This window comes from Oncorhynchus kisutch, linkage group LG4 (genome assembly GCF_002021735.2).
Source record: "Oncorhynchus kisutch isolate 150728-3 linkage group LG4, Okis_V2, whole genome shotgun sequence".
Lineage (NCBI taxonomy): Eukaryota > Metazoa > Chordata > Actinopteri > Salmoniformes > Salmonidae > Oncorhynchus > Oncorhynchus kisutch.
Window position 1 is genome coordinate 29,839,990 of NC_034177.2, and position 23,131 is coordinate 29,863,120.

At 41.8% G+C, this 23,131-nt stretch overlaps 1 protein-coding gene and 1 long non-coding RNA gene across 4 annotated transcripts in view; one reads left to right on the forward strand and one right to left on the reverse strand.

The window, feature by feature from the left end:
- Window positions 1–524: 524 nt before the first annotated feature.
- Window positions 525–23,131, reverse strand: part of plin1 (perilipin 1) — a 32,230-nt gene continuing 9,623 nt past the window's right edge. Inside the window, exons 7-9 of one of the 2 annotated variants that reach the window (XM_020480732.2) lie at window positions 20,612–20,737; window positions 19,850–20,044; window positions 525–1,776 (exon numbers count right to left, since the gene is read on the reverse strand). In XM_020480732.2, the coding sequence (XP_020336321.1) occupies window positions 1,453–1,776; window positions 19,850–20,044; window positions 20,612–20,737 (645 nt within the window). In that variant the 3' untranslated portion in view covers window positions 525–1,452. Of the gene's footprint in view, window positions 1,777–4,185; window positions 5,725–19,849; window positions 20,045–20,611; window positions 20,738–23,131 lie in introns of those variants that run through there. The other variant, XM_020480733.2, reaches the window with a different exon arrangement.
- LOC109889360 (uncharacterized) lies at window positions 4,808–7,027 on the forward strand. Of its 2 annotated transcripts, none has more exons than XR_002255272.2 (3): window positions 4,808–4,889; window positions 5,559–5,758; window positions 6,607–7,027. It is a non-coding gene; the product is annotated as an uncharacterized LOC109889360 (long non-coding RNA). The 2 variants fall into 2 exon arrangements; XR_002255273.2 differs by lacking the exon at window positions 4,808–4,889 and adding an exon at window positions 5,250–5,364.

The following is a 23,131-nucleotide window of genomic DNA, read 5'->3' on the forward strand; positions in this document are numbered from 1 at the left end:
CTCGACACAATCCTGTCTCGGAGCTCTAAGGACAATTCCTTAGACCTCATGGCTTGGTTTTTGCTCTGACATGCACTGTCAACTGTGGAACCTATATAGACAGGTGTGTGCCTTTCCAAGTCATGTTCAATCAATTGAATTTACCACAGATGGACTCCAATCAAGTTCTAGAAACATCTCAAGGATGATCAATCGAAACAGGATGCTTTTGAGCTCAATTTCGAGTCTCACAGCAAAGAGCCTGAATACTTATCTAAATAACATATTTGTTTTTTATTTTTCATAAATGTGCAAGAATTACAAAAAACCTGTTTTTCTCTTTGACATTGTCGATTATTTTGTGTAGATTGAATGGGAGAAAAGTATATAATACATTTTAGAAGGCTGTAACAAAAGGCAATGTGGAAAAAAGCATGGGTCTGAATACTTTCTGAAAACACTGTATATACGTTTTTAAAGTAAGGACTTAATGCAAAGTGAGGATGTGCAAACAGACACATGCTATTAAGAAACGGTCATGAAAGTGTCATTTAAGAATATTTTTAATGGTTTAACTTCATGCATGTCCCTCATCGTGATAGAATGTGGGTTATTTCTTCAAGACAGTCTTTTGTTCAACATTTTCCCATGACAGGCAGTAAGAAGGAAATATGGTACCTAGAGTTTCTTCTCAAATCCAAATTATGAATCCCTCTAATGACAGAGAGACAGAGCTCAATGTGGACAGGATCAGCGTCACTTCATTGATCTGTCTGTTCTTAATGATTCAGCTATGTTATAGGCAAAGCTATTGAGCACAGTCACATTGTTTCTGGCCAATGATTTATTTCAATCCTGGATTGCTGATGCTATGTATTTGCCATTGTGATGCTTTGAAGCCGTCAGTCCTCCATAAGAATGAATGGAATTCTACATTACTTCAATGAAATGTTTAAAGGACAGAATTACATGTATTTAAGTATTTTCTGTTGTAGTGGGGACAATAAAATTCGTAATCTCAAAATTATACTTTATGGAAAATGTTTTGCCATTTTAATGTTTAGCTGTCATAATTTTAAAGTATGCTTTAAGCTGTCTGAAATAGACTAAACGTGGCAGACATTTATGTCGACATTAACAAATACATTTCTATAACTTCGAAAATATCTTTGCCAAGATGGAGGTGCGGTGGCTTCAACACGCCCCCTCCTAATAGCCATCTACTGCATATATAAATCATTGTTTCAGACATTGCTTTGTCTATTAGCTATGCATTTGTCAACAGAATAGGAGGCCTTCTTTCAAGCAAAGCTTTGGCCATATCACAAAGAAACACACAAGTATTACATTCGTAGACCTTCGACATACATGATTGCACTTGCTGTTACTGCATAAAGCTCTTTAAATACTGTTGCAATAGTTGAATCACAGCATTGTTGCATGCTTATATTAAATTGCTTCTAGTTGACACTGTTAGTCATCCATTTCAGTTGTATCCTTCTGAATGGGCTCCACAGTGACAACGTATTTAGCAGTGGGGCTGTAGCTGCGGGAATGCACATTGTGTGTATACGAGGAGTTTCGGGACCTCATAGCGATCTCTCCTCTCCGTGGGATGCGCTGGGTGACGATAGGGGTGTAGGACTGGCCCAGTATCATCCTCTGCTGTTGGGGGATCTGCAGCAGGACCCTTTGCTTGAGGAGCCGGGCCTCATCAGAGATCTTGGGCTCACTGTTCTCCTCATCCACAGCACTGCAGCCAGGCTCAGAATCCTTGTAGGAGTATAACCCTGGAATCTGTGTCCAAAGAAAACAATACCATGATAGCAATTCATCCAAGTAATTCGGACTAGCTCTAATGCTTTTCATCTGAATCATTACTTGTTTGGTTATTGTCTACTACAGGGGTGATTTAATGAGTGTCACAGGCTTAGTTGAATCCCCCCCCCCCCCCCCTCCTACAATGGCTTCTTCAAAAATAACCTGCTATTGCTTATTTGAGACGTGCCATCTGGGCCTGCAGCTAATTAGAATATCAGACAGTGTTTTCCCAGAAAAACCAGCAGAATTTTCCTCTGTGTGGGACAATTCCAGTTAGAACTGCTTGCGGTTTGTTCAGGGAATCAGGAGCTGTGTGATGCCAAGGAGAAATGGAATGACATTCTGATGGATTAATTATATTTCATTAGGAGGCTATTTGAACAAATAGGCTAATGAAGCCAAACAGACTCTGGTATGATCTATGAAGGGAACAATGCAGGCCTTTTCATGTGCTGACATTACCCAGAATGCATCTCAACACCTTCAGGCAAATCTGAATTTGAATTTAAAGTGCCTTCAGAAAGTATTCAAACCCCTTGACTTATTCTACATTTTGTTGTGCTACAGCCTGAATCGAAAATGGATTAAATATTTGTTCTCACCCATCTACACACAATACCCCATAATGACAAAGTGAACACGTTTTTAGACATTTGTATAAATGTATTGAAAATGAAATACCAGTAAGGTCTCATTTACATAAGTATTCACAGTGAGTCAATGTGTTAAAAATGTGTTAAAATCACAATTACAACTGAGTCTTTCTGAGTAAGTCTAAGAGCTTTGTAGACTTGGATTGTACAATATTTTCAAATTCTTAAAAAAAATAAAAAATTAAAGCTCTGTCAAGTTGGTTGTTGATCATTGCTAGACAGCCATTGTCAAATCTTGCCATAGATTTTCAAGACGATTTAAGTCAAAACTGTACGTTCTGTAGGCAACTGTATATTCGGCCTTGTGTTTAAAATCTGTTTTCCAAAATCCACCTTTATTCACCTATAAACGACCAAGAAATCTATCAAACATATTAGTTAAATCAGATGTGGAGAGAGAAGAGGCATTCATAAAAGGATACTTCCACTGTAGATCTTGTACCTCATGGCACCATAAGGAAATGTTACAACTTTGCATGCCTTCAGACTTCTAGGACCTATGAGGTAAATATATAAATTGCACTACTAAAGGAGTTATTTATTTATATATTAGTGTTCTTGTAATAAGATGTATATCCCATGCCTTGAAAGGACGTTGTGGAGAACGTATATCCACTATTAGACATCAAGATATCACCTCGCCAGTTGCGAGACACTTTATAGAAAATAAAAATCTTTCTATTAATGATGCGTCGGGATCTAAAAGGTTCATCCACCACCTAGAGGGGACTGTGTCACAGACTATGACAACAAATTACTCCAAAGAGAAGCGATGTGGATATAACTTAAATTCTGTATCTCCACACTTTTAAACGAAGAACAAGATTTCGCATTCTTCCTTTAAGCCACATTTATACTGTTATACAAGAACACTTTCCATATCAGATTTTGCACATTGTTTATGAGTTAGCACCACATATTTATGAACGGCTTTGTCTGATGTCCTTTGTGGTGGGCTCTCATGAATTGATGTGATGTATTTAGGTGAGTCGGACACCCCAGGGCGATTGATTTGCGAGTTGCCCTTTCGTGCCTGCTCCCATACCCTATAATTGTGTATATTTTTGTGACTAATTTGCATACAGGTAAACATACAGGTCCCTGATTGGCAGATGAGTGGCAACCCTGATTAGAACCATCTGCTGCTCATCTGTTGTTCTTTACAAATGCTGCTTTGAATTAAAGAAAATTGTACACACTGAATGTGGCTGTAAAGCCAAAACATCTGTGTACGCATTGGATAATGAAGTAAGCTTTATGCAATATATGTTTGAGTGCAAACCCATTACACCGCTTTATTTGTCTGAATACTTTCTGAAGGCATTGTACATCAAGGTCTAGTCTTTCCTCATCTGAAATTTCTAAAATAATTATGACTCTATGTATACCCAGTAAAGGCATGATAAAATGTGACAGTCACTGACAAACTGGTCTGGCACATGGTACCTATTTGGATTGGATAAATGCGGTCTTTAATAAAAATAACAAAATGAACTTGGTTGTACTTTTTTGGTCCCACAGCTGACACAAAGCATCTAGTTCTAACAAGTTCTAACAAAGCATCTAGTTCTAAGTTCATGTTGAGTTTAGTCACCTATTTGCTCCACAGATTTAGAGGGCTGTCATTGGAATTTCATAATTCCTATATGTGTGCATTAACTATATCACTCAGTCTATTTTATAAGAATTTGTAAGAATCCTATTTGCATAAAATAGACAGAGACCAGCCTTATCAAAATTAGATAATAGTATTTATTCTCGGAGCTCGCTGCCATGAAACCACGAACAACAGTTTATATACAAAATATGACGTCATAGGTTATAAAATGTCCTTTCTCCTATTGACCAGGACAAAGCAGGTTCAAAAGTTTATTCCAACCCCCTCGCTCGCTCACTCCAGACACACACTTATCAAGATTAACTGCTGAAATCTCACCTTCATCTATCACTATTCAGAAGACAGCACCAGATAATGGAAAACCTAGGAAAACACTCACTGCCTTATCTAAACATCCCAGAGCTAAGTTGAGTCGGTTCAACCATAGGTTAACAATCCTTTCTGCTTACTTAAAACCACAATCCATTCCTCCCCCAACCTAGCTGGAATGGTATTTATTATGTTTAATTACCCCCTGTTTCATGCTACACAATCCCTTCCTGATGAATTCACATTATTAATCAGATATTGTAAAACAGGGTAGAGTTCAATTAATTATAGTTCTATTTAAATGTAGATATTGTTTAGTCATTATACATTAAATTCCTAACAAGGGACAATGGCAAAGTCACAGGAGGTAAATGGGTATTTTCTCCATGCTTATCTTTATAGCATATTTCCCAAGCCACAGCTGATCAATTCTCAGACAATGGAATTCCCCCTTCCTTATTGAACGCAGCATGCCTTTATCTCATTCATGAAGAAGCAACTGAAATCAGGTTGGATGTGTTTGATAACGCTATTGCTGGTTGTGTTTGGTTATCTATTTTTTGATAAAGCAAGGCAGGCTAGTTAGCTACCTCATTACAACATAGTTAGGTCATAGCTCATACAAGTTTGTGTATTGTCTATATATTGATGGTTATGTAACGTTATCATTTGATAACGCTAGCGAGGCAGGCTAGATAGCTAGCTAACGTTTTCATACATGTCGGATTTTACAAGTTAGTTCGTAGCTCGTACAAGTGTATTCTGTATTGTCAAGGGCAAAACTAAATAATTGGATGCACCTATGGTGGTAGATAACTCATGTATGAGGCTGAATAATACAGTGAAATAGGAGCAAAACTGTAACAGCGTCACCGGCCTGAATCTAATCCAATCTGAGGCTACAGTCAGTCTACATCTGTAGAGCATCAAATTAGCTTGTCCCGAGTTACTACCCTGATGACACAGAGGGCTTCATCAACAACGGTAATGTGTGCTATGTGAAAGTGTATTAAAAAAAAACCAGTTTGATAAACTAGCAATTTAATTAATTACCCAGTCAAGCTGATACAAGTAGTATAGTCATTTTGGTTGTGAAGTGTATTATCAAAAAGCTTTGTTCTTTCTTTATAACAAAATGTAATTTACCCCTTGGCTATCTATTGTATCACCTGTCACAGGCACCCCCAGTCAGCACCAACTCATAAGATGAGGAAGTACATTGATTATGAAGATTTCCTGCTGCAGTTGTTCAAAAGATGTCCAGTTTACAGCCGATCATGAAACAGAGTAGACCAGCAAGGGGACCCTCAGCATCACGCAGACATGCCCTTGCTTTGAGCAATCCTATAAATGGAACAGGGAGGACACTTGAAATCAGGTTGGTAACATTTGACCTGGTCAAAAGTTAAAACAGTTTCAAGTTGTTCCAATTCACCTTCATAACCTAGCCTGGTGGAACCGGCCTGACCTCTTCATTTACCATTCTATTTCACTTCACATATCATGATATCTTAAGTGAAATAGAAAGGTGAATGTAGTGATCAGGTTAGTTTCACCATGCTAATCATAACCACCATTGATCATGTAATCTGTGGTCTCTGTCTGTTTGTGTGTGTGACCGACCAGTATATTTGATGGAGGGGCCAGGAGCTGATCTACGAAGACATGCCCATCAATGGGGCGCTGGCAAATACCTTACCTCTAGCCCCACCGACTGCTTACCAATAGTCTGACCTGTTCAAACATCAACATAGTATATGTTCGTTTGTCAGACATCACTGGTAATAGAAGAGAGTGACTGTATGTGTTCACAGATGGGTCTATGGAGTCAGCACTTGCAAGATGATGTGATGGAGTCATGACCAACAGACAGGCATGATAATGATATCTCTGAATGGAGAGAGACGTGGCACTCAACACATCTAAAATGAGGGACTGAAGTCGATTGCTAATAATACAGCACAGAAAAAAAAGTCCAGTATTTGTAACACCCTTTTCATTCCATGTGTCACTGATGAACTCGGCCTTAACTAGCTATTTCTACAGATGGAGAGGATTGTAGATGTTTTTGCGAGACACCAGCCTCGGTTGTTTGATGGGGTGACCATAATTGGGCATATGTTATCTGATCTGTTCAAACTTCAACATTATACCTGTTTGCATGAGATATTACCTCTCCTAACTGCCATTGGTAATAGAACAGTGACTATGTGTATGTGTTCACAGAAACATGTATGGAGCCAGCACATGGAGATTTGCAAGATGTGATGAAGTCCAGACTGGCTTGGAGAGAGACCTGGCACTCAGCATTACATTTTTACTAGACAAAACTTTTACTAGTACTGTCTTTTTTTCTTAATTGAATGATATCAGTACATATGGGGAGGGAATAACCCTGTATATTCTACAGCAGAATCAGAGAACTCCTGTTATATACGGGACACCACACAGGATGACCAGACATGTTTGTCAAGGTAGTCCCATTACCACCAGACAAAATGTTGATAGACACAGTATGTGTATTGGCTGAGAATGACAATGAAAAGTGAAAGGTGCACACTGTGATATTAGCAGAACTACTTCTATGGTATTATGATAAGGGTTGTTTATTCTACAAGGACCTGTTACAATATTTGAAAGTTATCAAAACACTTAGTTAAGAATATCTACAAAAATTCAGCAATTGCATTATTCTTATATTACTTTATAGGCTACTGACCTATTCAAATATTGTTTGTCACTTGCGCAGAATGGTGTAGAACTTACTGTGAAACGCTTACTTACAAGCCCTTAACAAATAACGCAGCTCAAGAAATAGTTAAAATATTTCCTAAATAAACTAGTTGAGAAAAAAATTAAATTACAAAGCAATAATGAGGCTATATACAGGGGGTACCGGTAAGTTGAGGTAATTTGTAAAGTGACTATGCATAGATAATAAAAACAGGGAGTAGCAGTAGTGTAAAAACAAAGGGGGGGGGGGAGGGAAATCAATGTAAATAGTCCGGGTGGCCATTTGATTAATTGTTCAGCAGGCTTATGGCTTGGGGTTAGAAGCTGTTAAGGAGCCTTTTGGTCCTAGACTTGGCGCTCCAGTACCGCTTGCCGTGCGGTAGCAGAGAGAACTTGGGTGACTGGAGTCTGACCTAATATATAGGCCATGTATGGCAGGAAGCTTGGCCCCAGTGATGAACTGAGTGCGATGTACTACCCTCTGTAGAGCCTTACGGTCAGATAACAAGCAGTTGCCATACCAGGCGGTGATGCAACTGGTCAGGATGCTCTTGATAGTGCAGCTGTAGAACTTTGAGGATCTAGGGACCTAAGCCAAATCTTTTTAGTCTCCTGAGGGGGAAAAGGTGTTGTTGTGCCCTCTTCATGACTGTCTTGGTGTGTTTGGACCATGATAGTTTGTTGGTGACGTGGACACCAAGGAACTTGAAACTCTCCACCTGTCGATGTTAATTACCTTCCCTAACTGTTCAGCCATCCTTTTCCTATAGTCCACGACCAGCTCCTTTGTCTTGCTCACATTGAAGGAGAGGTAGTTGTCCTGGCACCACACTGACAGATCTCGGACCTCCTCCCTATAGACTCATCATTGTTGGTGATCAGGCCTACCGCTGTTGTGTCGTCAGCAAACTAAAAATGGTGGTATTGGAGTCATGCCTGGCCACGCAGTCGTGGGTGAACAGGGAGTACAGGAGTGGACTAAGCACGCACCCCTGAGGGGCCTCAGTGTTGAGGATCAGCGTGGCAGATGTGTTGTTGACTACCCTTACCACCTGGGGATGGCCCATCAGGAAGTCCAGTATCCAGTTGCAGAGGGAGGTGTTTAGTCCCAGGGTCCTTAGCTTAGTGTTGAGCCGTGGGCTCTATGGTGTTGAACACTGAGCTGTAGTTAATGAACAGCATTTTCACATAGGTGTTCCTTTTGTCCATGTGGCAAAGGCCAGTTTGGAGTGCGATTGAGAATGTGTCATCTGTGGATCTGTTGGGGCGTTATGCGAATTGGAGAGGCTCTAGGGTTTCCGGCATTATGGTGTTGATGTGAGCCATGACCAGCCTTCGAAAGCACTTAATGGCTACTGACTGAGTGCTACTGGGCGATAATCATTTAGGCAGGTTACTTTCGCTTTCTTGGGCACAGGGACTACAGTAGTCTGTTTGAAACATGTAGGTATTACAGACTAGGTCAGGGAGAGGTTGAAAATGTCAGTGTAGATACTTGCCAGTTGGGCCGCGCATGCTTTGAGTACAGTCCTGGTTATCCATCTGGCCCCGCGGCTTCGTGAATGTTGACCTGTTTTAAAAAGGTCTTTCTCACATTGGCTACGGAGAGTGAGACAACACAGTCATCTGGAACAACTGGTGCTCTCATGCATGCTTCAGTGTTGCTTGCCTCGAAGCGAGCGTAAAATGCATTTACATATCTGGTAGGCTCGCGTCACTGGGCAGCTCACTTGAGGTATTCTTGTTGGGGTTACCCCTGTGCTGTGATGTGGGTTTTATATGTTGTGTATTCTCTTTTCTCTCCACTGGCTATCTGGTAAACAGGCTACACTCTAGGCAGTCTCTTCTGCTGATGTGTGTGGGTCTGGTAGTGGTACTCTCTCTATTCTACTCTTTTCCTTTCGGCATGGTTAATACCTGCCTGGCGCCCGAACAAAATCTTTCTTTACCCCTCTCTAATAAATACCGCTACACTCTTCTCACCATACATCTGCCAATAGCTTTTGAACTCAATCTGAAGGAGGTTTGTTTGTTGTGATTAAGTGGGGGTAAAACAACTGTGAGCATGGTTGACAGATGGATGTGTCTTGGTGGTGCAAAGGACACACCCAAATCAAACCACACCCCCAAGCCAGCTCACATTTCACTTCTGCCTTGGCCGCCAGCATTTCTTGAGGAGCAAGCCAAAAACAAGGCCAAATCAGCAGGTGAAGTTCCACTTTAATATAAATAATTCTGGTAGTTTGAATGAATCCAGCGTACAGTATATGCACACACACACACACAGTTGAAGTCAGAAGTTTAAATGTATTTGGCTAAGTTGTATGTAAACTCAGTTTCACAATTCCTGACATTTAATCCTAGTAAGAATTCCCTGTCTTAGGTCAGTTAGGATAACCAATTTATTTTAAGAATGGGAAATGTCAGAATAATAGTAGAGAGAATGATTTATTTAAGCTTTTATTTCTTTCATCACATTCCCAGTGGGTCAGAAGTTTACATAAACTCAATTAGTATTTGGTAGCATTTGATAATACACTTCACAACCAAAATGACTATAGTACTTGTATCAGCTTGACTGGGTAACTAATTGATCAACTTGTGTCAAATGTTTTGGGTAGCCTTCCACAAGCTTCCCACAATACGTTGGGTGAATTTTGGCCCATTCCTTCTGACAGAGCTGGTGTAACTGAGTCAGGTTTGTAGGCCTCCTTGCTCGCACACAATTTTTCAGTTCTGCCACAAATTTTCTATGGGATTGAGGTCAGGGCATTGTGAATGCCACTCCAATACCTTGACTTTGTTGTCCTTAAGGCATTTTGCCACAGCTTTGGAAGTATGCTTGGGGTCATCGTCCATTTGGAAAACCCATTTGTGACCAAGCTTTAACATTGACTGATGTCTAGAGATGTTGCTTCAATATTTCCACATAATGTTCCTGCCTCATGATGCCATCTGTTCTTGAAGTACCACAGTCCCTCCTGCAGCAAAGCACCCCCACAGCATGATGCTTCCACCCCCGTGCTTCACGGTTGGGATGGTGTTCTTCAGCTTGCAAGCATCCCCCTTTTTCCTCCAAACATAACGATGGTCATTATGGCCAAACGGTTCTATTTTTGTTTCATCAGATCAGAGGACATTTCTCCAAAAAGTACGATCTTCGTCAACATGTGCAGTTGCAAACCGTAGTCTGGCTTTTCTATGGCGGTTTTGGAGCAGTGGCTTTTTCCTTGCTGAGCGGCCTTTCAGGTTATGTCAAAATAGGACTCGTTTTACTGTGGATATAGATACTTTTGTACCTGTTTCCTCCAGCATCTTCACAAGGTCCTTTGCTGTTATTCTGAGATTGATTATCACTTTTCGCACCAAAGTACGTTCAGCTCTTGGAGACAGAATGCATCCCCTTCCTAAGCGGTATGACGGCTGCATGGTTCCATGGTGTTCATACTTGCGTACTATTCTTTGTACAGATGAACGTGGTACTTTCAGGCGTTTGTAAATTGCTCCCAAGAATGATCCGGACTTGGAGGTCTACAGATTTGGCTGATTTCTTTTGATTTTCCCATGATGTCAAGCAAAGAGGCACTGTGTGTTAAGGTAGGCCTTGAAATATATCCACAGGTACACCTCCAATTGACCCAAATGATGTCAGGTAACCTATTATAAGCTTCTAAAGCCATGACATTTTCTGGATTTTTCCGAGCTATTTAAAGGCACAGTCAACTTAGTGTATGTTAACTTCTGACCCACTGGAATTGCGATACAATGAATTATGTGAAATAACCTGTCTGTAAACAATTAAATGTATAAATTACTTGTGTCATGCACAAAGTAGATGTCCTAACAGACTTGCCAAAACTATAGGTTTAACAAGAAATTTGAGGAGTGGTTGAGTGTATGTAAACTTCCGACTTCAACTGTGTATATAGTTATGTTTAGGCATGATAAAGATTTTTTATATAAACAAGATCATATTATTGTAAGAGTCTGTACATATAGAATTGAAAACTAGTGTGGTGGGAAGAATGTTTACTGCTTACTGGACCATGGTGCCCCAAATAACATCCAAGTCCTGTTTGACAAGTTGCAAAAGGGAACCCTAAGGCATTAACGTTTTAAAGACCAATGATTGAGGTGCTTTACATTCATTTCCAGGGGGAAAAAAATGCAACCCCCCCAAAAAAATCATGAGTGGAATTTATGAGTGAGTGTATACATGTACCATTGAGACAACATTGAGTTCTCAACTTACTCCAATACAGGAGCCATACAATGTAAAAAATAACTGCCATCTAACCACTAGCAAGATGAACCTCTCAGCTACGAGGTTAGTGCATTCAAAAAAATGATATTGTCAAAAAATATTACTTTAATATAACCAACTAGGCAGAATTTTACTAAACCTAATCTCAGATTGCAATCAAAATCCCCAAAATTGTAATGCTGTCCAACGGTAAGGCATTGTATGCCAACCTGTCCTAACATTGACTTTCAATCTCCCGTTAAAACGGTTAGCAGGGGGTCTGGAATGTGTGGTTAAGGTTAAGTGGGCCTTTTTGCTACAGAAAAAACCTGAAGAAATGCGTTAATTTATTTAAAAAAATGCCATCTATCCAATATCCCTTTGCCTGAATACTTCCCAGCAGAGTATTAAGGTCCCCTGCAGAGTTGTTCCTCAAGTGCAGTGGCTGCACACCCATAATGACCTTCATATGCTGGTCAGGCAGTCATACTGACACTGAGGGAGCTGGTAACCATAATCCTGCCCCCCTCTCTTTCTGAATCTAATGGGTGAAAAATCACTGTGCAGAGTAAATTCACTGCTAGTCAATTTACTTCGGTAACACTGGATGATTCCATTAAGTGTTCCAACTTGCACCGCTGAATAGCTAGCTTTTCACGTTGCGTGACTGGTAAGAAGCTTCAGGAGGGAGGTCACGTGCTAGAAAGCAGAGTTCCTGGGTTTGAGCCTAAGCGTGAGCCGAATTAGGAGGAAGCGGTACTCGCTAAGCAAGCACAATTACAATCTTTACACTGGCAGTCCTTTTAGTCTAGCATAAATTGCCCAGCTCAGCATTTAACACCATAGTACCCTCCAAATTCATCATCAAGCTCGCCTCAACTCAATAATTAAGTTTGCAGATGACATTACAGTGATAGACTTGATTACCAACAATGGCGAGACGGCCTACAGGGAGGAGGTGAGGGCCCTTGGAGTGTGGTGTCAGGAAAATAACCTCACTCAACGTCAACAAAACAAAGGAGACGATTGTGGACTTCAGGAAACAGCAGAGGGAGCACCCCCTATCCACATCGATGGGACAGTAGTGGAGAGGATAGTTTTAAGTTAAGTTCCTCGGCGTACACATCACGGAAATACTGAATTGGTCCCCCACACAGACAGCGTTGTGAAGAAGGAATAGCAGCGTCTCTTCAACGTCAGGAGGCTGAAGAAATTTGGCTTGTCACCAAAAGCACTCAAACTTCTACAGATGCACAATCGAGAGCCACCTGTCGGGCTGTATCACCGCCTGGTACGGCAATTACTCCACCCACAACCGTAAGGCTCTCCAGAGGGTAGTGAGGTCTGCACAATGCATCACCGGGGGCAAACTATTTACCCTCCAGGACACCTACAACACCCGATGTCACAGGAAGGCCATTAAGATCAAAGGACAACAACCACCCGAGCCACTGCCTGTTCACCCCGCTATCATCCAGAAGGCGAGGTCAGTACAGGTGCGTCAAAGCAGGGACCGAGAGAATGAAAAACAGCTTCTATCTCAAGGCCATCAGACTGTTAAACAACCACCACTAACATTGAGTGGCTGTGCCAACATACTGACTCAAGTCCAGACACTTTAATAATGGACATTTATGTAAAAAATGTATCACTAGCCACTTTAAAACAATGCCACTTAATATAATGTACATATCCTACATTACTCATCTCATATGTATATACTGTACTCTATATCATCTACTGCATCTTTATGTAATACATGTATCACTAGCCACTTTAAACTATGCCACTTTGTTTACATACCCTACATTACTCTTCTCATATGTATATACTGTACTCGATACCATCTACTGCATCTCGCCTATGCCGTTCTGTATCATCACTCATTCATATACAGTGGGGCAAAAAAGTATTTAGTCAGCCACCAATTGTGCACGTTTTCCCACTTAAAAAGACGAGGCCTGTAATTTTCATCATAGGTACACTTCAACTATGACAGACAAAATGAGAAACAAAATCCAGAAAATCACATTGTAGGATTTTTTATTAATTTATTTGCAAATTATGGTGGAAAATAAGTATTTGGTCAATAACAAAAGTTTCTCAATACTTTGTTATATACACTTTGTTGGCAATGACAGAGGTCAAACGTTTTCTGTAAGTCTTCACAAGGTTTTCACACACTGTTGCTGGTATTTTGGCCCATTCCTCCATGCAGATCTCCTCTAGAGCGGTGATGTTTTGGGGCTGTTGCTGGGCAACACGGACTTTCAACTCCCTCCAAAGATTTTCTATGGGGTTGAGATCTGGAGACTGGCTAGGCCACTCTAGGACCTTGAAATGCTTCTTCCGAAGCCACTCCTTCGTTGCCCGGGTGGTGTGTTTGGGATCATTGTCATGCTGAAAGACCCAGCCACGTTTCATCTTCAATGCCCTTGCTGATGGAAGGAGGTTTTCACTCAATCTCACAATACATGGCCCCATTCATTCTTTCCTTTACACGGATCAGTCGTTCTGGTCCCTTTAAAGAAAAACAGCCCCAAAGCATGATGTTTCCACCCCCATACTTCACAGTAGGTATGGTGTTCTTTGGATGCAACTCAGCATTCTTTGTCTTCCAAACACGACGAGTTGAGTTTACCAAAAAGTTCTATTTTGGTTTCATCTGACCAGATGACATACTCCCAATCTTCTTCTGGATCATCCAAATGCTCTCTAGCAAACTTCAGACGGGCCTGGACATGTACTGGCTTAAGCAGGGGGACACGTCTGGCACTGCAGGATTTGAGTCCCTGGCGGCGTAGTGTGTTACTGATGGTAGGCTTTGTTACTTTGGTCCCAGCTCTCTGCAGATCATTCACTAGCTCCCCCCGTGTGGTTCTGGGATTTTTGCTCACCGTTCTTGTGATCATTTTGACCCCACGTGGCGAGATCTTGCGTGGGGCCCCAGATCGAGGGAGATTATCAGTGGTCTTGTATGTCTTCCATTTCCTAATAATTGCTCCCACAGTTGATTTCTTCAAACCAAGCTGCTTACCTATTGCAGATTCAGTCTTCCCAGCCTGGTGCAGGTCTACAATTTTGTTTCTGGTGTCCTTTGACAGATCTTTGGTCTTGGCCATAGTGGAGTTTGGAGTGTGACTGTTTGAGGTTGTGGACAGGTGTGCCTTTTATACTGATAACAAGTTCAAACAGGTGCCATTAATACAGGTAACGAGTGGAGGACAGAGGAGCCTCTTAAAGAAGAAGTTAAAGGTCTGTGACAGCCAGAAATCTTGCTTGTTTTTAGGTGACCAAATATTTATTTTCTACCATAATTTGCAAATAAATTCATTAAAAATCCTACAATGTGATTTTCTGGATTTTTTTCCCCCTCATTGTCTGTCATCGTTGAAGTGTACCTATTTATGTACATATTCTTTATCCCTTTACACTTGTGTGTAAGGTAGTAGTTGTGGAATTGTTAGGTTAGATTACTTGTTGGTTATTAAAGCATTGTCGGAACTAGAAACACAAGCATTTCGCTACACTCGCATTAACATCTGTTAACCATGTGTATGTGACAAATAACATTTGATCAATCAAGATGAACAGAAAAGATTCCACTCATTTGTGTTTCAGTTATTCTGTTTCTTGTTAAATAAATCTAAGCTCTTTCTTAGTCAGGTGACAGGAGACGGGTGCCTCTGGTCTGGAGCTGTCTGTCAGTGAGCGCTACACTGCTGTATTGTGACAGCTCTGTAAGTCATCTCTCTCTGCACAGGGTGATAATGAGGGCTTTCACAGAGGCAACCGAGCAAACAGCAGGGTCAGGCATCTGCCTGGTGGTACTGCACAGAGATCTGAGGAGATTACACACACACACTTGCATGAACAGTCACGCACACACACAACCTAGATATAGATATCTGCAGAGAAGATTCGGAGTAACTCCCCAAATACAGGCTTGTAGTGTCATACCCAAGAAGACTCAAGGCAGTAATCGCTGCCCAAGGTGGTTCAACAAAGGAAAATAAAGGGTCTGAATACTTATGTGATACCTCCGGGGCGTTTTCTAAACTTAAAAAAAAGAAATCGGAAAAAAAAATCTAAACACCTGTTTTTGCTTTGCCAGTATGGGATAGTGTGTCTAGATTGATTTTGATCAATTTTAGAAAAAGGATGTAATGTAACAAAATGTGGAAAAAGTCAAGGGGTCTGAGTACTTTCCGAATGCACTTTATAAACTCAGCAAAAACAGAGATGTCCTCGCACTGTCAACTGCGTTTATTTTCAGCAAACTTAACATGTGTAAATATTCGTATGAACATAAGTGTCACACTGACCATTATTAGAGTTATTTGTTTCTCTGTTTTGTTTGGTCAGGGTGTGGTATGAGTGGGCATTCTATGTTGCATGTCTAGTTAGTCTGTTTCTATGTGTTTTGGCCCGATATGGTTCTCAATCAGTAATTGGGAACCATATTTAGGTAGCCTATTTTGTATTGTTCGTGGGTTATTGTCTATGTCATGTTGCACGTTAGCACAGTGTTTCATTAGCAGTCACGTTCGTCTTGTTAGTTTGTTTGTTTGGTGTACTTCGTGTTTTCCGTTTAATCATTAAAATAGGCATTCACACCACGCTGCACTTTGGTCTACTCCATACGACGATCGTGACAGAATAACCCACCAACAATGGACCAAGCAGCGTGGTAACGGACAGCAGCAGCAATCGCAGGACTTCTGGACTTGGGAGGAGAGTCTGGACGGCAAAGGACCCTGAGCATAGCCAGGGGAATACCGCCGTCCCAAAGCAGAGCTGGAGGCAGCGAAAGCAGAGAGGCGCCGGTATGAGGCAGCAAGGCAGCGCGGCTGGAAGCCCGAGAGGCAGCCCCAAAAATGTATTGGGGGGGGGGGGGGGTCACAGGGAGAGTGTGGCAGAGTCAGACCTGAGCCAACTCCCCCTGCTTACCATAAGGAGCCAAGGATGGAACCAGAGCCGGTCAGGGCGGAATTGGAGGTGAGCGAAGCAGAGACAGTGAAGGAGTTAATGGGGAGATTGGAGGAGAGAGTTATGAGGGAGGTGCTGTGTTGGTGCCTGAGGTACGACATCCGCCCGACGGAGCATGTCAGAGATTTGATGTCACCTGAGTCAGCTCTCCATACTCGTCCTGAGGTGCATGCTAGCCGTTTGGTGAAGACCGTGCCAGCCCCACGCACCAGGCCTCCTGTGTGCTTCCCTAGCCCTGCACGTCCTGTGCCAGCTCGGTGTTACAGTTTTCCGAGCCATGCTTACCGTGGCGGGCGTTGTACTGGTCAGGCACAGTGTTATGCGGTGAAGCGCACGGTGTCCCCAGTACGCGTGCTTAGCCCGGTGCGCGACATCCCTGCTCCCCGCATCTGCCGGGCTAGGGTGAGGATCCAGCCAGGGCGGATGGTGCCAGCCCTGCTCTCAAGATCTCCAGTGCGCCTTTACTGTCCGGTCTATCCGATGCCATCTCCAAGCACCAGCCCTCTGGTGGCAGTCCCCTGCACCAGTGCATCTGCAGAGCCCAGTACTCCCTGTTCCTGCTCCTCGCACTCGCCCTGAGGTGCGTGTCCCCAGCCCGTTACCTCCAGTGCCGGCACCACGCACCAGGCCTATAGTGCGACTCGGCAGGCCAGTACGCCCTGTTCCTCCTCCCCGCACTCGCCCTGAGGTGCGTGTCCTCGGCGCAGTACCACCAGTGTTGGCACCACGCACCAGGCCTACAGTGCGTCTCGTCTGTCCTGAGCCGCCAGAGCCTCCCGTCTGTCCTGAGCCGCCAGAGCCTCCCCATCTGTCCTGAGCCGCCAGAGCCTGCCGTCAGCCAGCCCGTTTTTTGTTTGTTTAGCGTACTTCGTGTTTTCCGTTTAATCATTAAAATAGGCATTCACACCACGCTGCGCTTTGGTCTACTCCATATGACGATCGTGACAATAAGATTCAACAACTGAGACAAACTGAACAATTCCACAGACATGTGACAAACAGAAATTGAATAATGTGTCCCTGAACAAAGGGGGCAAAATCAAACTGAACAGTCAGTATCTGGTGTGGCCACCAACTGCATTAAGTACTGCAGTTCGGCTCCTCATGGACTGCACCAGATTTGCCAGTTCTTGCTATGAGGTGTTATCAAACTCTTCCACCAAGGCACCTTCAAATTCCCAGACATTTCTGGGGGGAATGGCCCTAGCCCTCACCCTCCGATCCAACAGGTCCCCGACGTGCTCAATGGGATTGAGATCTGGGCTCTTCGCTGGCCATGGCAGAACACTGACATTCCTGTCTTGCAGGAAATCATGCACAGAACGAGCAGTATGGCTGGTGGCATTGTCATGCTGGAGGGTCATGTCAGGATGAGCCTGCAGGAAGGGTACCACGAGGGAGGAGGATGTTTTCCCTGTAACGCACAGCGTTGAGATTGCCTGCAATGACAACAAGCTCAGTCCGATGATGCTATGACACACCACCCCAGACCATGATGGATCCTCCACTTCCAAATCGATCCTGCTCCAGAGTTCAGGCCTCTGTAAAACGCTCATTCATTCAACGATAAACGCGAAGCCGACCATCACCCCTGGTGAGACAAAACCACAACTCGTCAGTGAAGAGCACTTTCCTGTCTGGTCCAGCGAAGGTGGGTTTGTGCCCATAGGCGACATTGTTGCCGGTGATGTCTGGTGAGGACCTGCTTACAACAGGCCTACAAGCCCTCAGTCCAGCCTCTCTCAGCCTATTGCGGACAGCCTGAGCACTGATGGAGGGATTGTGCGTTCCTGGTGTAACTCGGGCAGTTGTTGTTGCCATCCTGTACCTGTCCCGCAGGAGTGATGTTCGGATGTACCAATCCTGTGCAGGTGTTGTTACACGTGGTCTACCACTGTAGTGCTGTCTTAGGAGTCTCACAGTACAGACATTGCAATTTATTGCCCTGCCCACATCTGCAGTCCTCATGCCTCCTTGCAGCATGCCTAAGGCACATTCACGCAGATGAGCAGGGACACTGGGCATCTTTCTTTTGGTGTTTTTCAGAGCCAGTAGAAAGGCCTCTTTTGTGTCCTGTTTTCACAACTGTGACCTTAATTGCCTACCGTCTGTAACCTGTTAGTGTCTTAACGACCGTTCCACAGTTACATGTTCATTAATAGTTTCTGGTTCATTGAACAAGCAAGGGAAACAGTGTTTAAAGCCTTTACAGTGACGATCTGGGAAGTTATTTGGATTTTTTGCGAATTATCTTTGAAAGACAGGGTCCTGAATAGCTTATTTTTTTGCTGAGTTTACATATCTGTTTTTAGTTGTTTAAGTTTAAACATATTTTGGACATGTCGACATTTCTACTTAAAAATACCAAATATATCTATCTATATATAAATTATTGTCCTGCTCCCAGTGTCTGGTGGAAAGCTGACTTAACCAGGTATTGTAGGATTTTGCCTGTGCCCAGCTCAATTTCCACTTATTTTTTATTGTGTAAAACTCCCCTGTCCTTAACATTTGCAAGCATACCCATAACATAATGCAGCCACCACTATGCTTGAATATGGAGAGTGGTACTCAGTAATGTATTGTATTGAATTTGCCCCAAACATAACACTTTGTATTCTGGACAAGAAGTGAAATGTTTTGCCACAGATCTTGCAGTACTACTTTAGTGCCTTGTTGCAAACAGGATGCATGTTTTGGAATATATTTTATACTGTACAGGCTCCCTTCTTTTGGCTCTGTCAGCAATTAGGTTAGTATTGTGGAGTAACTACAATGTTGTCGATCCATCTTCAGTTCTCTTATCACAGCCATTAACCATTTTAAAGTAACCTGAAATCCCTGAGCAGTTTCCTTCTTCTCTGGCAACGGAGTTAGGAAGGACGTGTATTGATGCACCTTCCAAAGTGTAATTAACTTCACCAGGCTCAAAAGGAATGTTCAATATCAGTTTTTTATATATTTACCCATCTACCAATAGGTGCCCAGTCCAGACAACCTATCATGTGACTTGTGAAGCAAACATTTACTCCTGAACTTATTTAGGCTTGCCATAACAAAGGAGTTGAATACTTGTTTACTCAAGACATTTCACATGTTCATGTTTAATTAATAAAAAATAAAAATATTCCACTTTGACATTGCGGGTTAGTGTGTGTAGGCCAGTGACAAAAAAAACTAAAGGTGTGTGAATACTTTCTGAAGGCACTAATAAAAAAAATCTTCACACACACACACACTTGTTTAAAATAAACATTTCATCATTTTTGGAGTGGTGACAATGATTTAGCCCAACGCTAAATAGAGCATTCTAACCTGATTACGTCCTACAGTACGTGATACAGCCCTCTCTGAAGAGCTGAGCTGATCACACATGGTTGGGGGATGGAGCAGCTCCCTCCTTTCCCCACATGAGGGGTTCAAGTGAAGGGTAAGCCAGACAGAATCAATGCATGTAAGGGCCAAATCAAATCAGGGGATGGCAGGGATGACGGAGTGACTCACCATAACATAATAGGAGATGCTGTTCACCACACGATCCCGGGCGCTGCCCACGGTCTCCAACAGGGCACCCAGCCCGTTCTTAGCCAAGCCAAAGGTGGTCTGAGGGGCACTCTTCACACTGGACACAACTGACATGTAGTTAATCTGCAGTTGATAACCAAGGCCACTCACCAGGCGCTGCAGCCCACCACCACTCTGAAACACAGGGACATGAATGTAATACAAGGTGAGTATCTGAACATTTCTTTACCATACAACACATACGCACATGGTATGGCTCATTATACTCTGCTAACCAGGCAGCCTTTTCTGAGCAGCAAATCAACATAAACAGTACAACATGTATTGTACATATGGGTATTGTCTTGGCTGTCTTCTAGGGTGAACCTAGAGGCCAGATTCTGTATGGTTTTGTAACAGCACTTCAGATTTCTTTATCCACTCCCTAAATTATACTTCAGTAGGGGGAGTCTCAGGGAATGTGAGCTGAATGTTAAGAATGTACAGCATTTGATTAAATTTTCTGAGAATACCATGAGGTACATCAAGGGTCGCATTGGGAGACTATTTTAGGCCTATTTGAGTGGGGCAGACATGACCACATCAATCTAAAGAAATACTGTAGCACAGTGGGAGAAAAGACTTCACAGTAAAACATCCTCTAATGACAATAATGAAATGACCTAAATTACTATTTAAAAAATGGTAATGTGCATTGTTTGAGACCTGCTCTAAGGCTGGTATGATGTAAGGGTTCATAACCTTCTGAAACTCTGCTTCTGTCGCTTTGTCTCTCTGCTCCTCCCAACTGAAGAATCCCATCAATGAGCTCTGAAAGAACAGGCCCACTGTTTCCACAGCCTCAAGGTTCTTCATGGCATATTCAGTCTGGCAGGGAACAGTACATTTTCAAAGACAATTTTAATCATCGATAACAACATATTTGCAAAAAGGTAATAAACAGTAATTGTAACGATTCTCGTCCTCCTCTTCTGAGGAGGAGTAGTAAGAGGGATCGGAGGACCAATACGCAGCGTGGTAAGTGTTCATTATATTTATTTATAAGTCAGAACACTAAATAATAAAACAACAAAGAGAACGAAATGAAACCGAAACAGTCCTGTACGGTGCATACATAAAATACAGAACAGAAAATAAACACCCACGAAACACAGGTGGAAAAAGGCTACCTAAGTATTATTCTCAATCAGAGACAACTAATGACACCTGCCTCTGATTGAGAACCATACCAGGCCAAACTCAAAACACAACATAGAAAAATTAACATAGACAACCCACCCAACTCACGCCCTGACCATACTAAAACAAAGACATAAATAAAAGAACTAAGGTCAGAACGTGACAGTAATAAAAGTTACAGTAATAAAATGATACTCCGTTACAAGTAATTTTTTAGAAGCTTCTATATCATTATGAAAGAGGGTTCAATAAAATAACTTGCCTGGCACACTGTTCCAGTCAATTATTTATAATAGTTTGAGTAGTATCTAGAACTACTGTAAGCCTTATCAAACCCACAACTGTAAGAATATCATTTCAAAAGAGCTAAGCTTTTGCATTTATTGGCTGACGTCAGACACAAGGCCACTAAGTTGTATTGACTCAGACCACCATCCTATGTACAGCCATTCTCAAACACATCTGGGTAAATCCATTTGAATTTAATCACTTTGACAGCAACCCTTTTGATTTGAACAAAACCTTCCATACATATTTACCCATTGTAGAATGTCAAAACATTCAAGAGATAAATGGTGCTCAAAGTTGACCAATTTGCATACCCCACCGTACTATCAAACACCCATGTCTTCGTCACTGGAAAAGATAAGCGGTTGAGATTGATACAATTTAAAAGCATACAAACAGGATTGTCCATTTAAAAAAAAATCCAGAACATTGCTTTTCATATATATATATATATATATATATATATATATATATATATATATATATATATATATATTTTTTTTGGGGGGGGGGGGGGGGGGGGGGGTGTCATGATTTGACTGATAAATGTACTAAAATGTGAATAAAATGTAAAAATGTCAACTTTCAAATTACTGGGATCTTGTATATAGAGTGTGCGACTATTTATTTTTATAGCCTACAGTTTACTTGCCGTTAGTCAGCACCTCTAGCAACTTTTGAGTGTGCTTTAGCTCATTCTTTTTATTACACTTTCAAATGGTACCACAGAGATGGTTGGAGATCCACACAGAGAATGTTGATTTGAATGGGAATATCGGTTTTAAATTATAATGTCAATCCTCTATAGGAAACCTATTGAAACCATAGAAATATAGAATAGATAAACATTTAAGTTGACATTCAACTGTGGGTGGACCGGCATCAATCTTTGCGGTAGTAAATAGAAGTAACATTTTTAATTTAAATTAAATTTCAATGGTGTAACAGCTAAATTGCAGTGGTCTGAAGGGATAGGTTCATTATATTTCTGTGATTGAAATGATACCCACCCTGTACTCAAGAGCATGTTGCTTCTCAACCGATTGGCGGGCACAACACAAAAACCTCAGATGTCAAATAGAGTATAACCTACAACATTTGCGATTATGAAAATTGACAAAAACATTGTTTTTTAAAGATTAATTTGTATTCAAACCCTGTTTGTAACCTGTTTGAAAGACATCAAACTCAACCGTTTATCTTTTACAGTGATGACATGGATGTCTCATAATATGGTGTGGTATACAAAAATGGGTCAACTTTGAGGGTCTCTCTCTTGAATGTTTAGGCATTCAGGTACAAAAAGTCCCTTCGACCACTTCTTCCACGGGGAAACGTAAGGAAAGTTTTGTTTAAATCAAAAGGAATGCTGTGAAAAAGCGATCTAACTAAGACAACTGGAATAAATACATAAAATAAGGACCACCTGCTACATTGAATTAATCTGTGTAAAAAGGTCACTTCTACACCTTGGGGAGTACAGTCCCTACATCCAAACATTTCTACAGTGTCAGTAGATACCAAAACTCTACGCGGTAACCAATAAGCTCAAGGATTTTTTTTAGGTCAATATTTTTAATAAACTATATTTCTTAGGAACTTGTTTTCAATTCCTACCGCTTACACTGGATATCACCAGTCTTTGGAATTTGGTTGAGGTTATTCATTTGTGTAATGAAGAAGTAGGGCCAACTAGGAACTGCATAATACTGTTGAGAGTTGCGCAAGACTTCAAAAGTAGCTTGGTTGTTGTGTTCCTGTATTGAACACAGATAGACCAGTCTTCAATTTGAT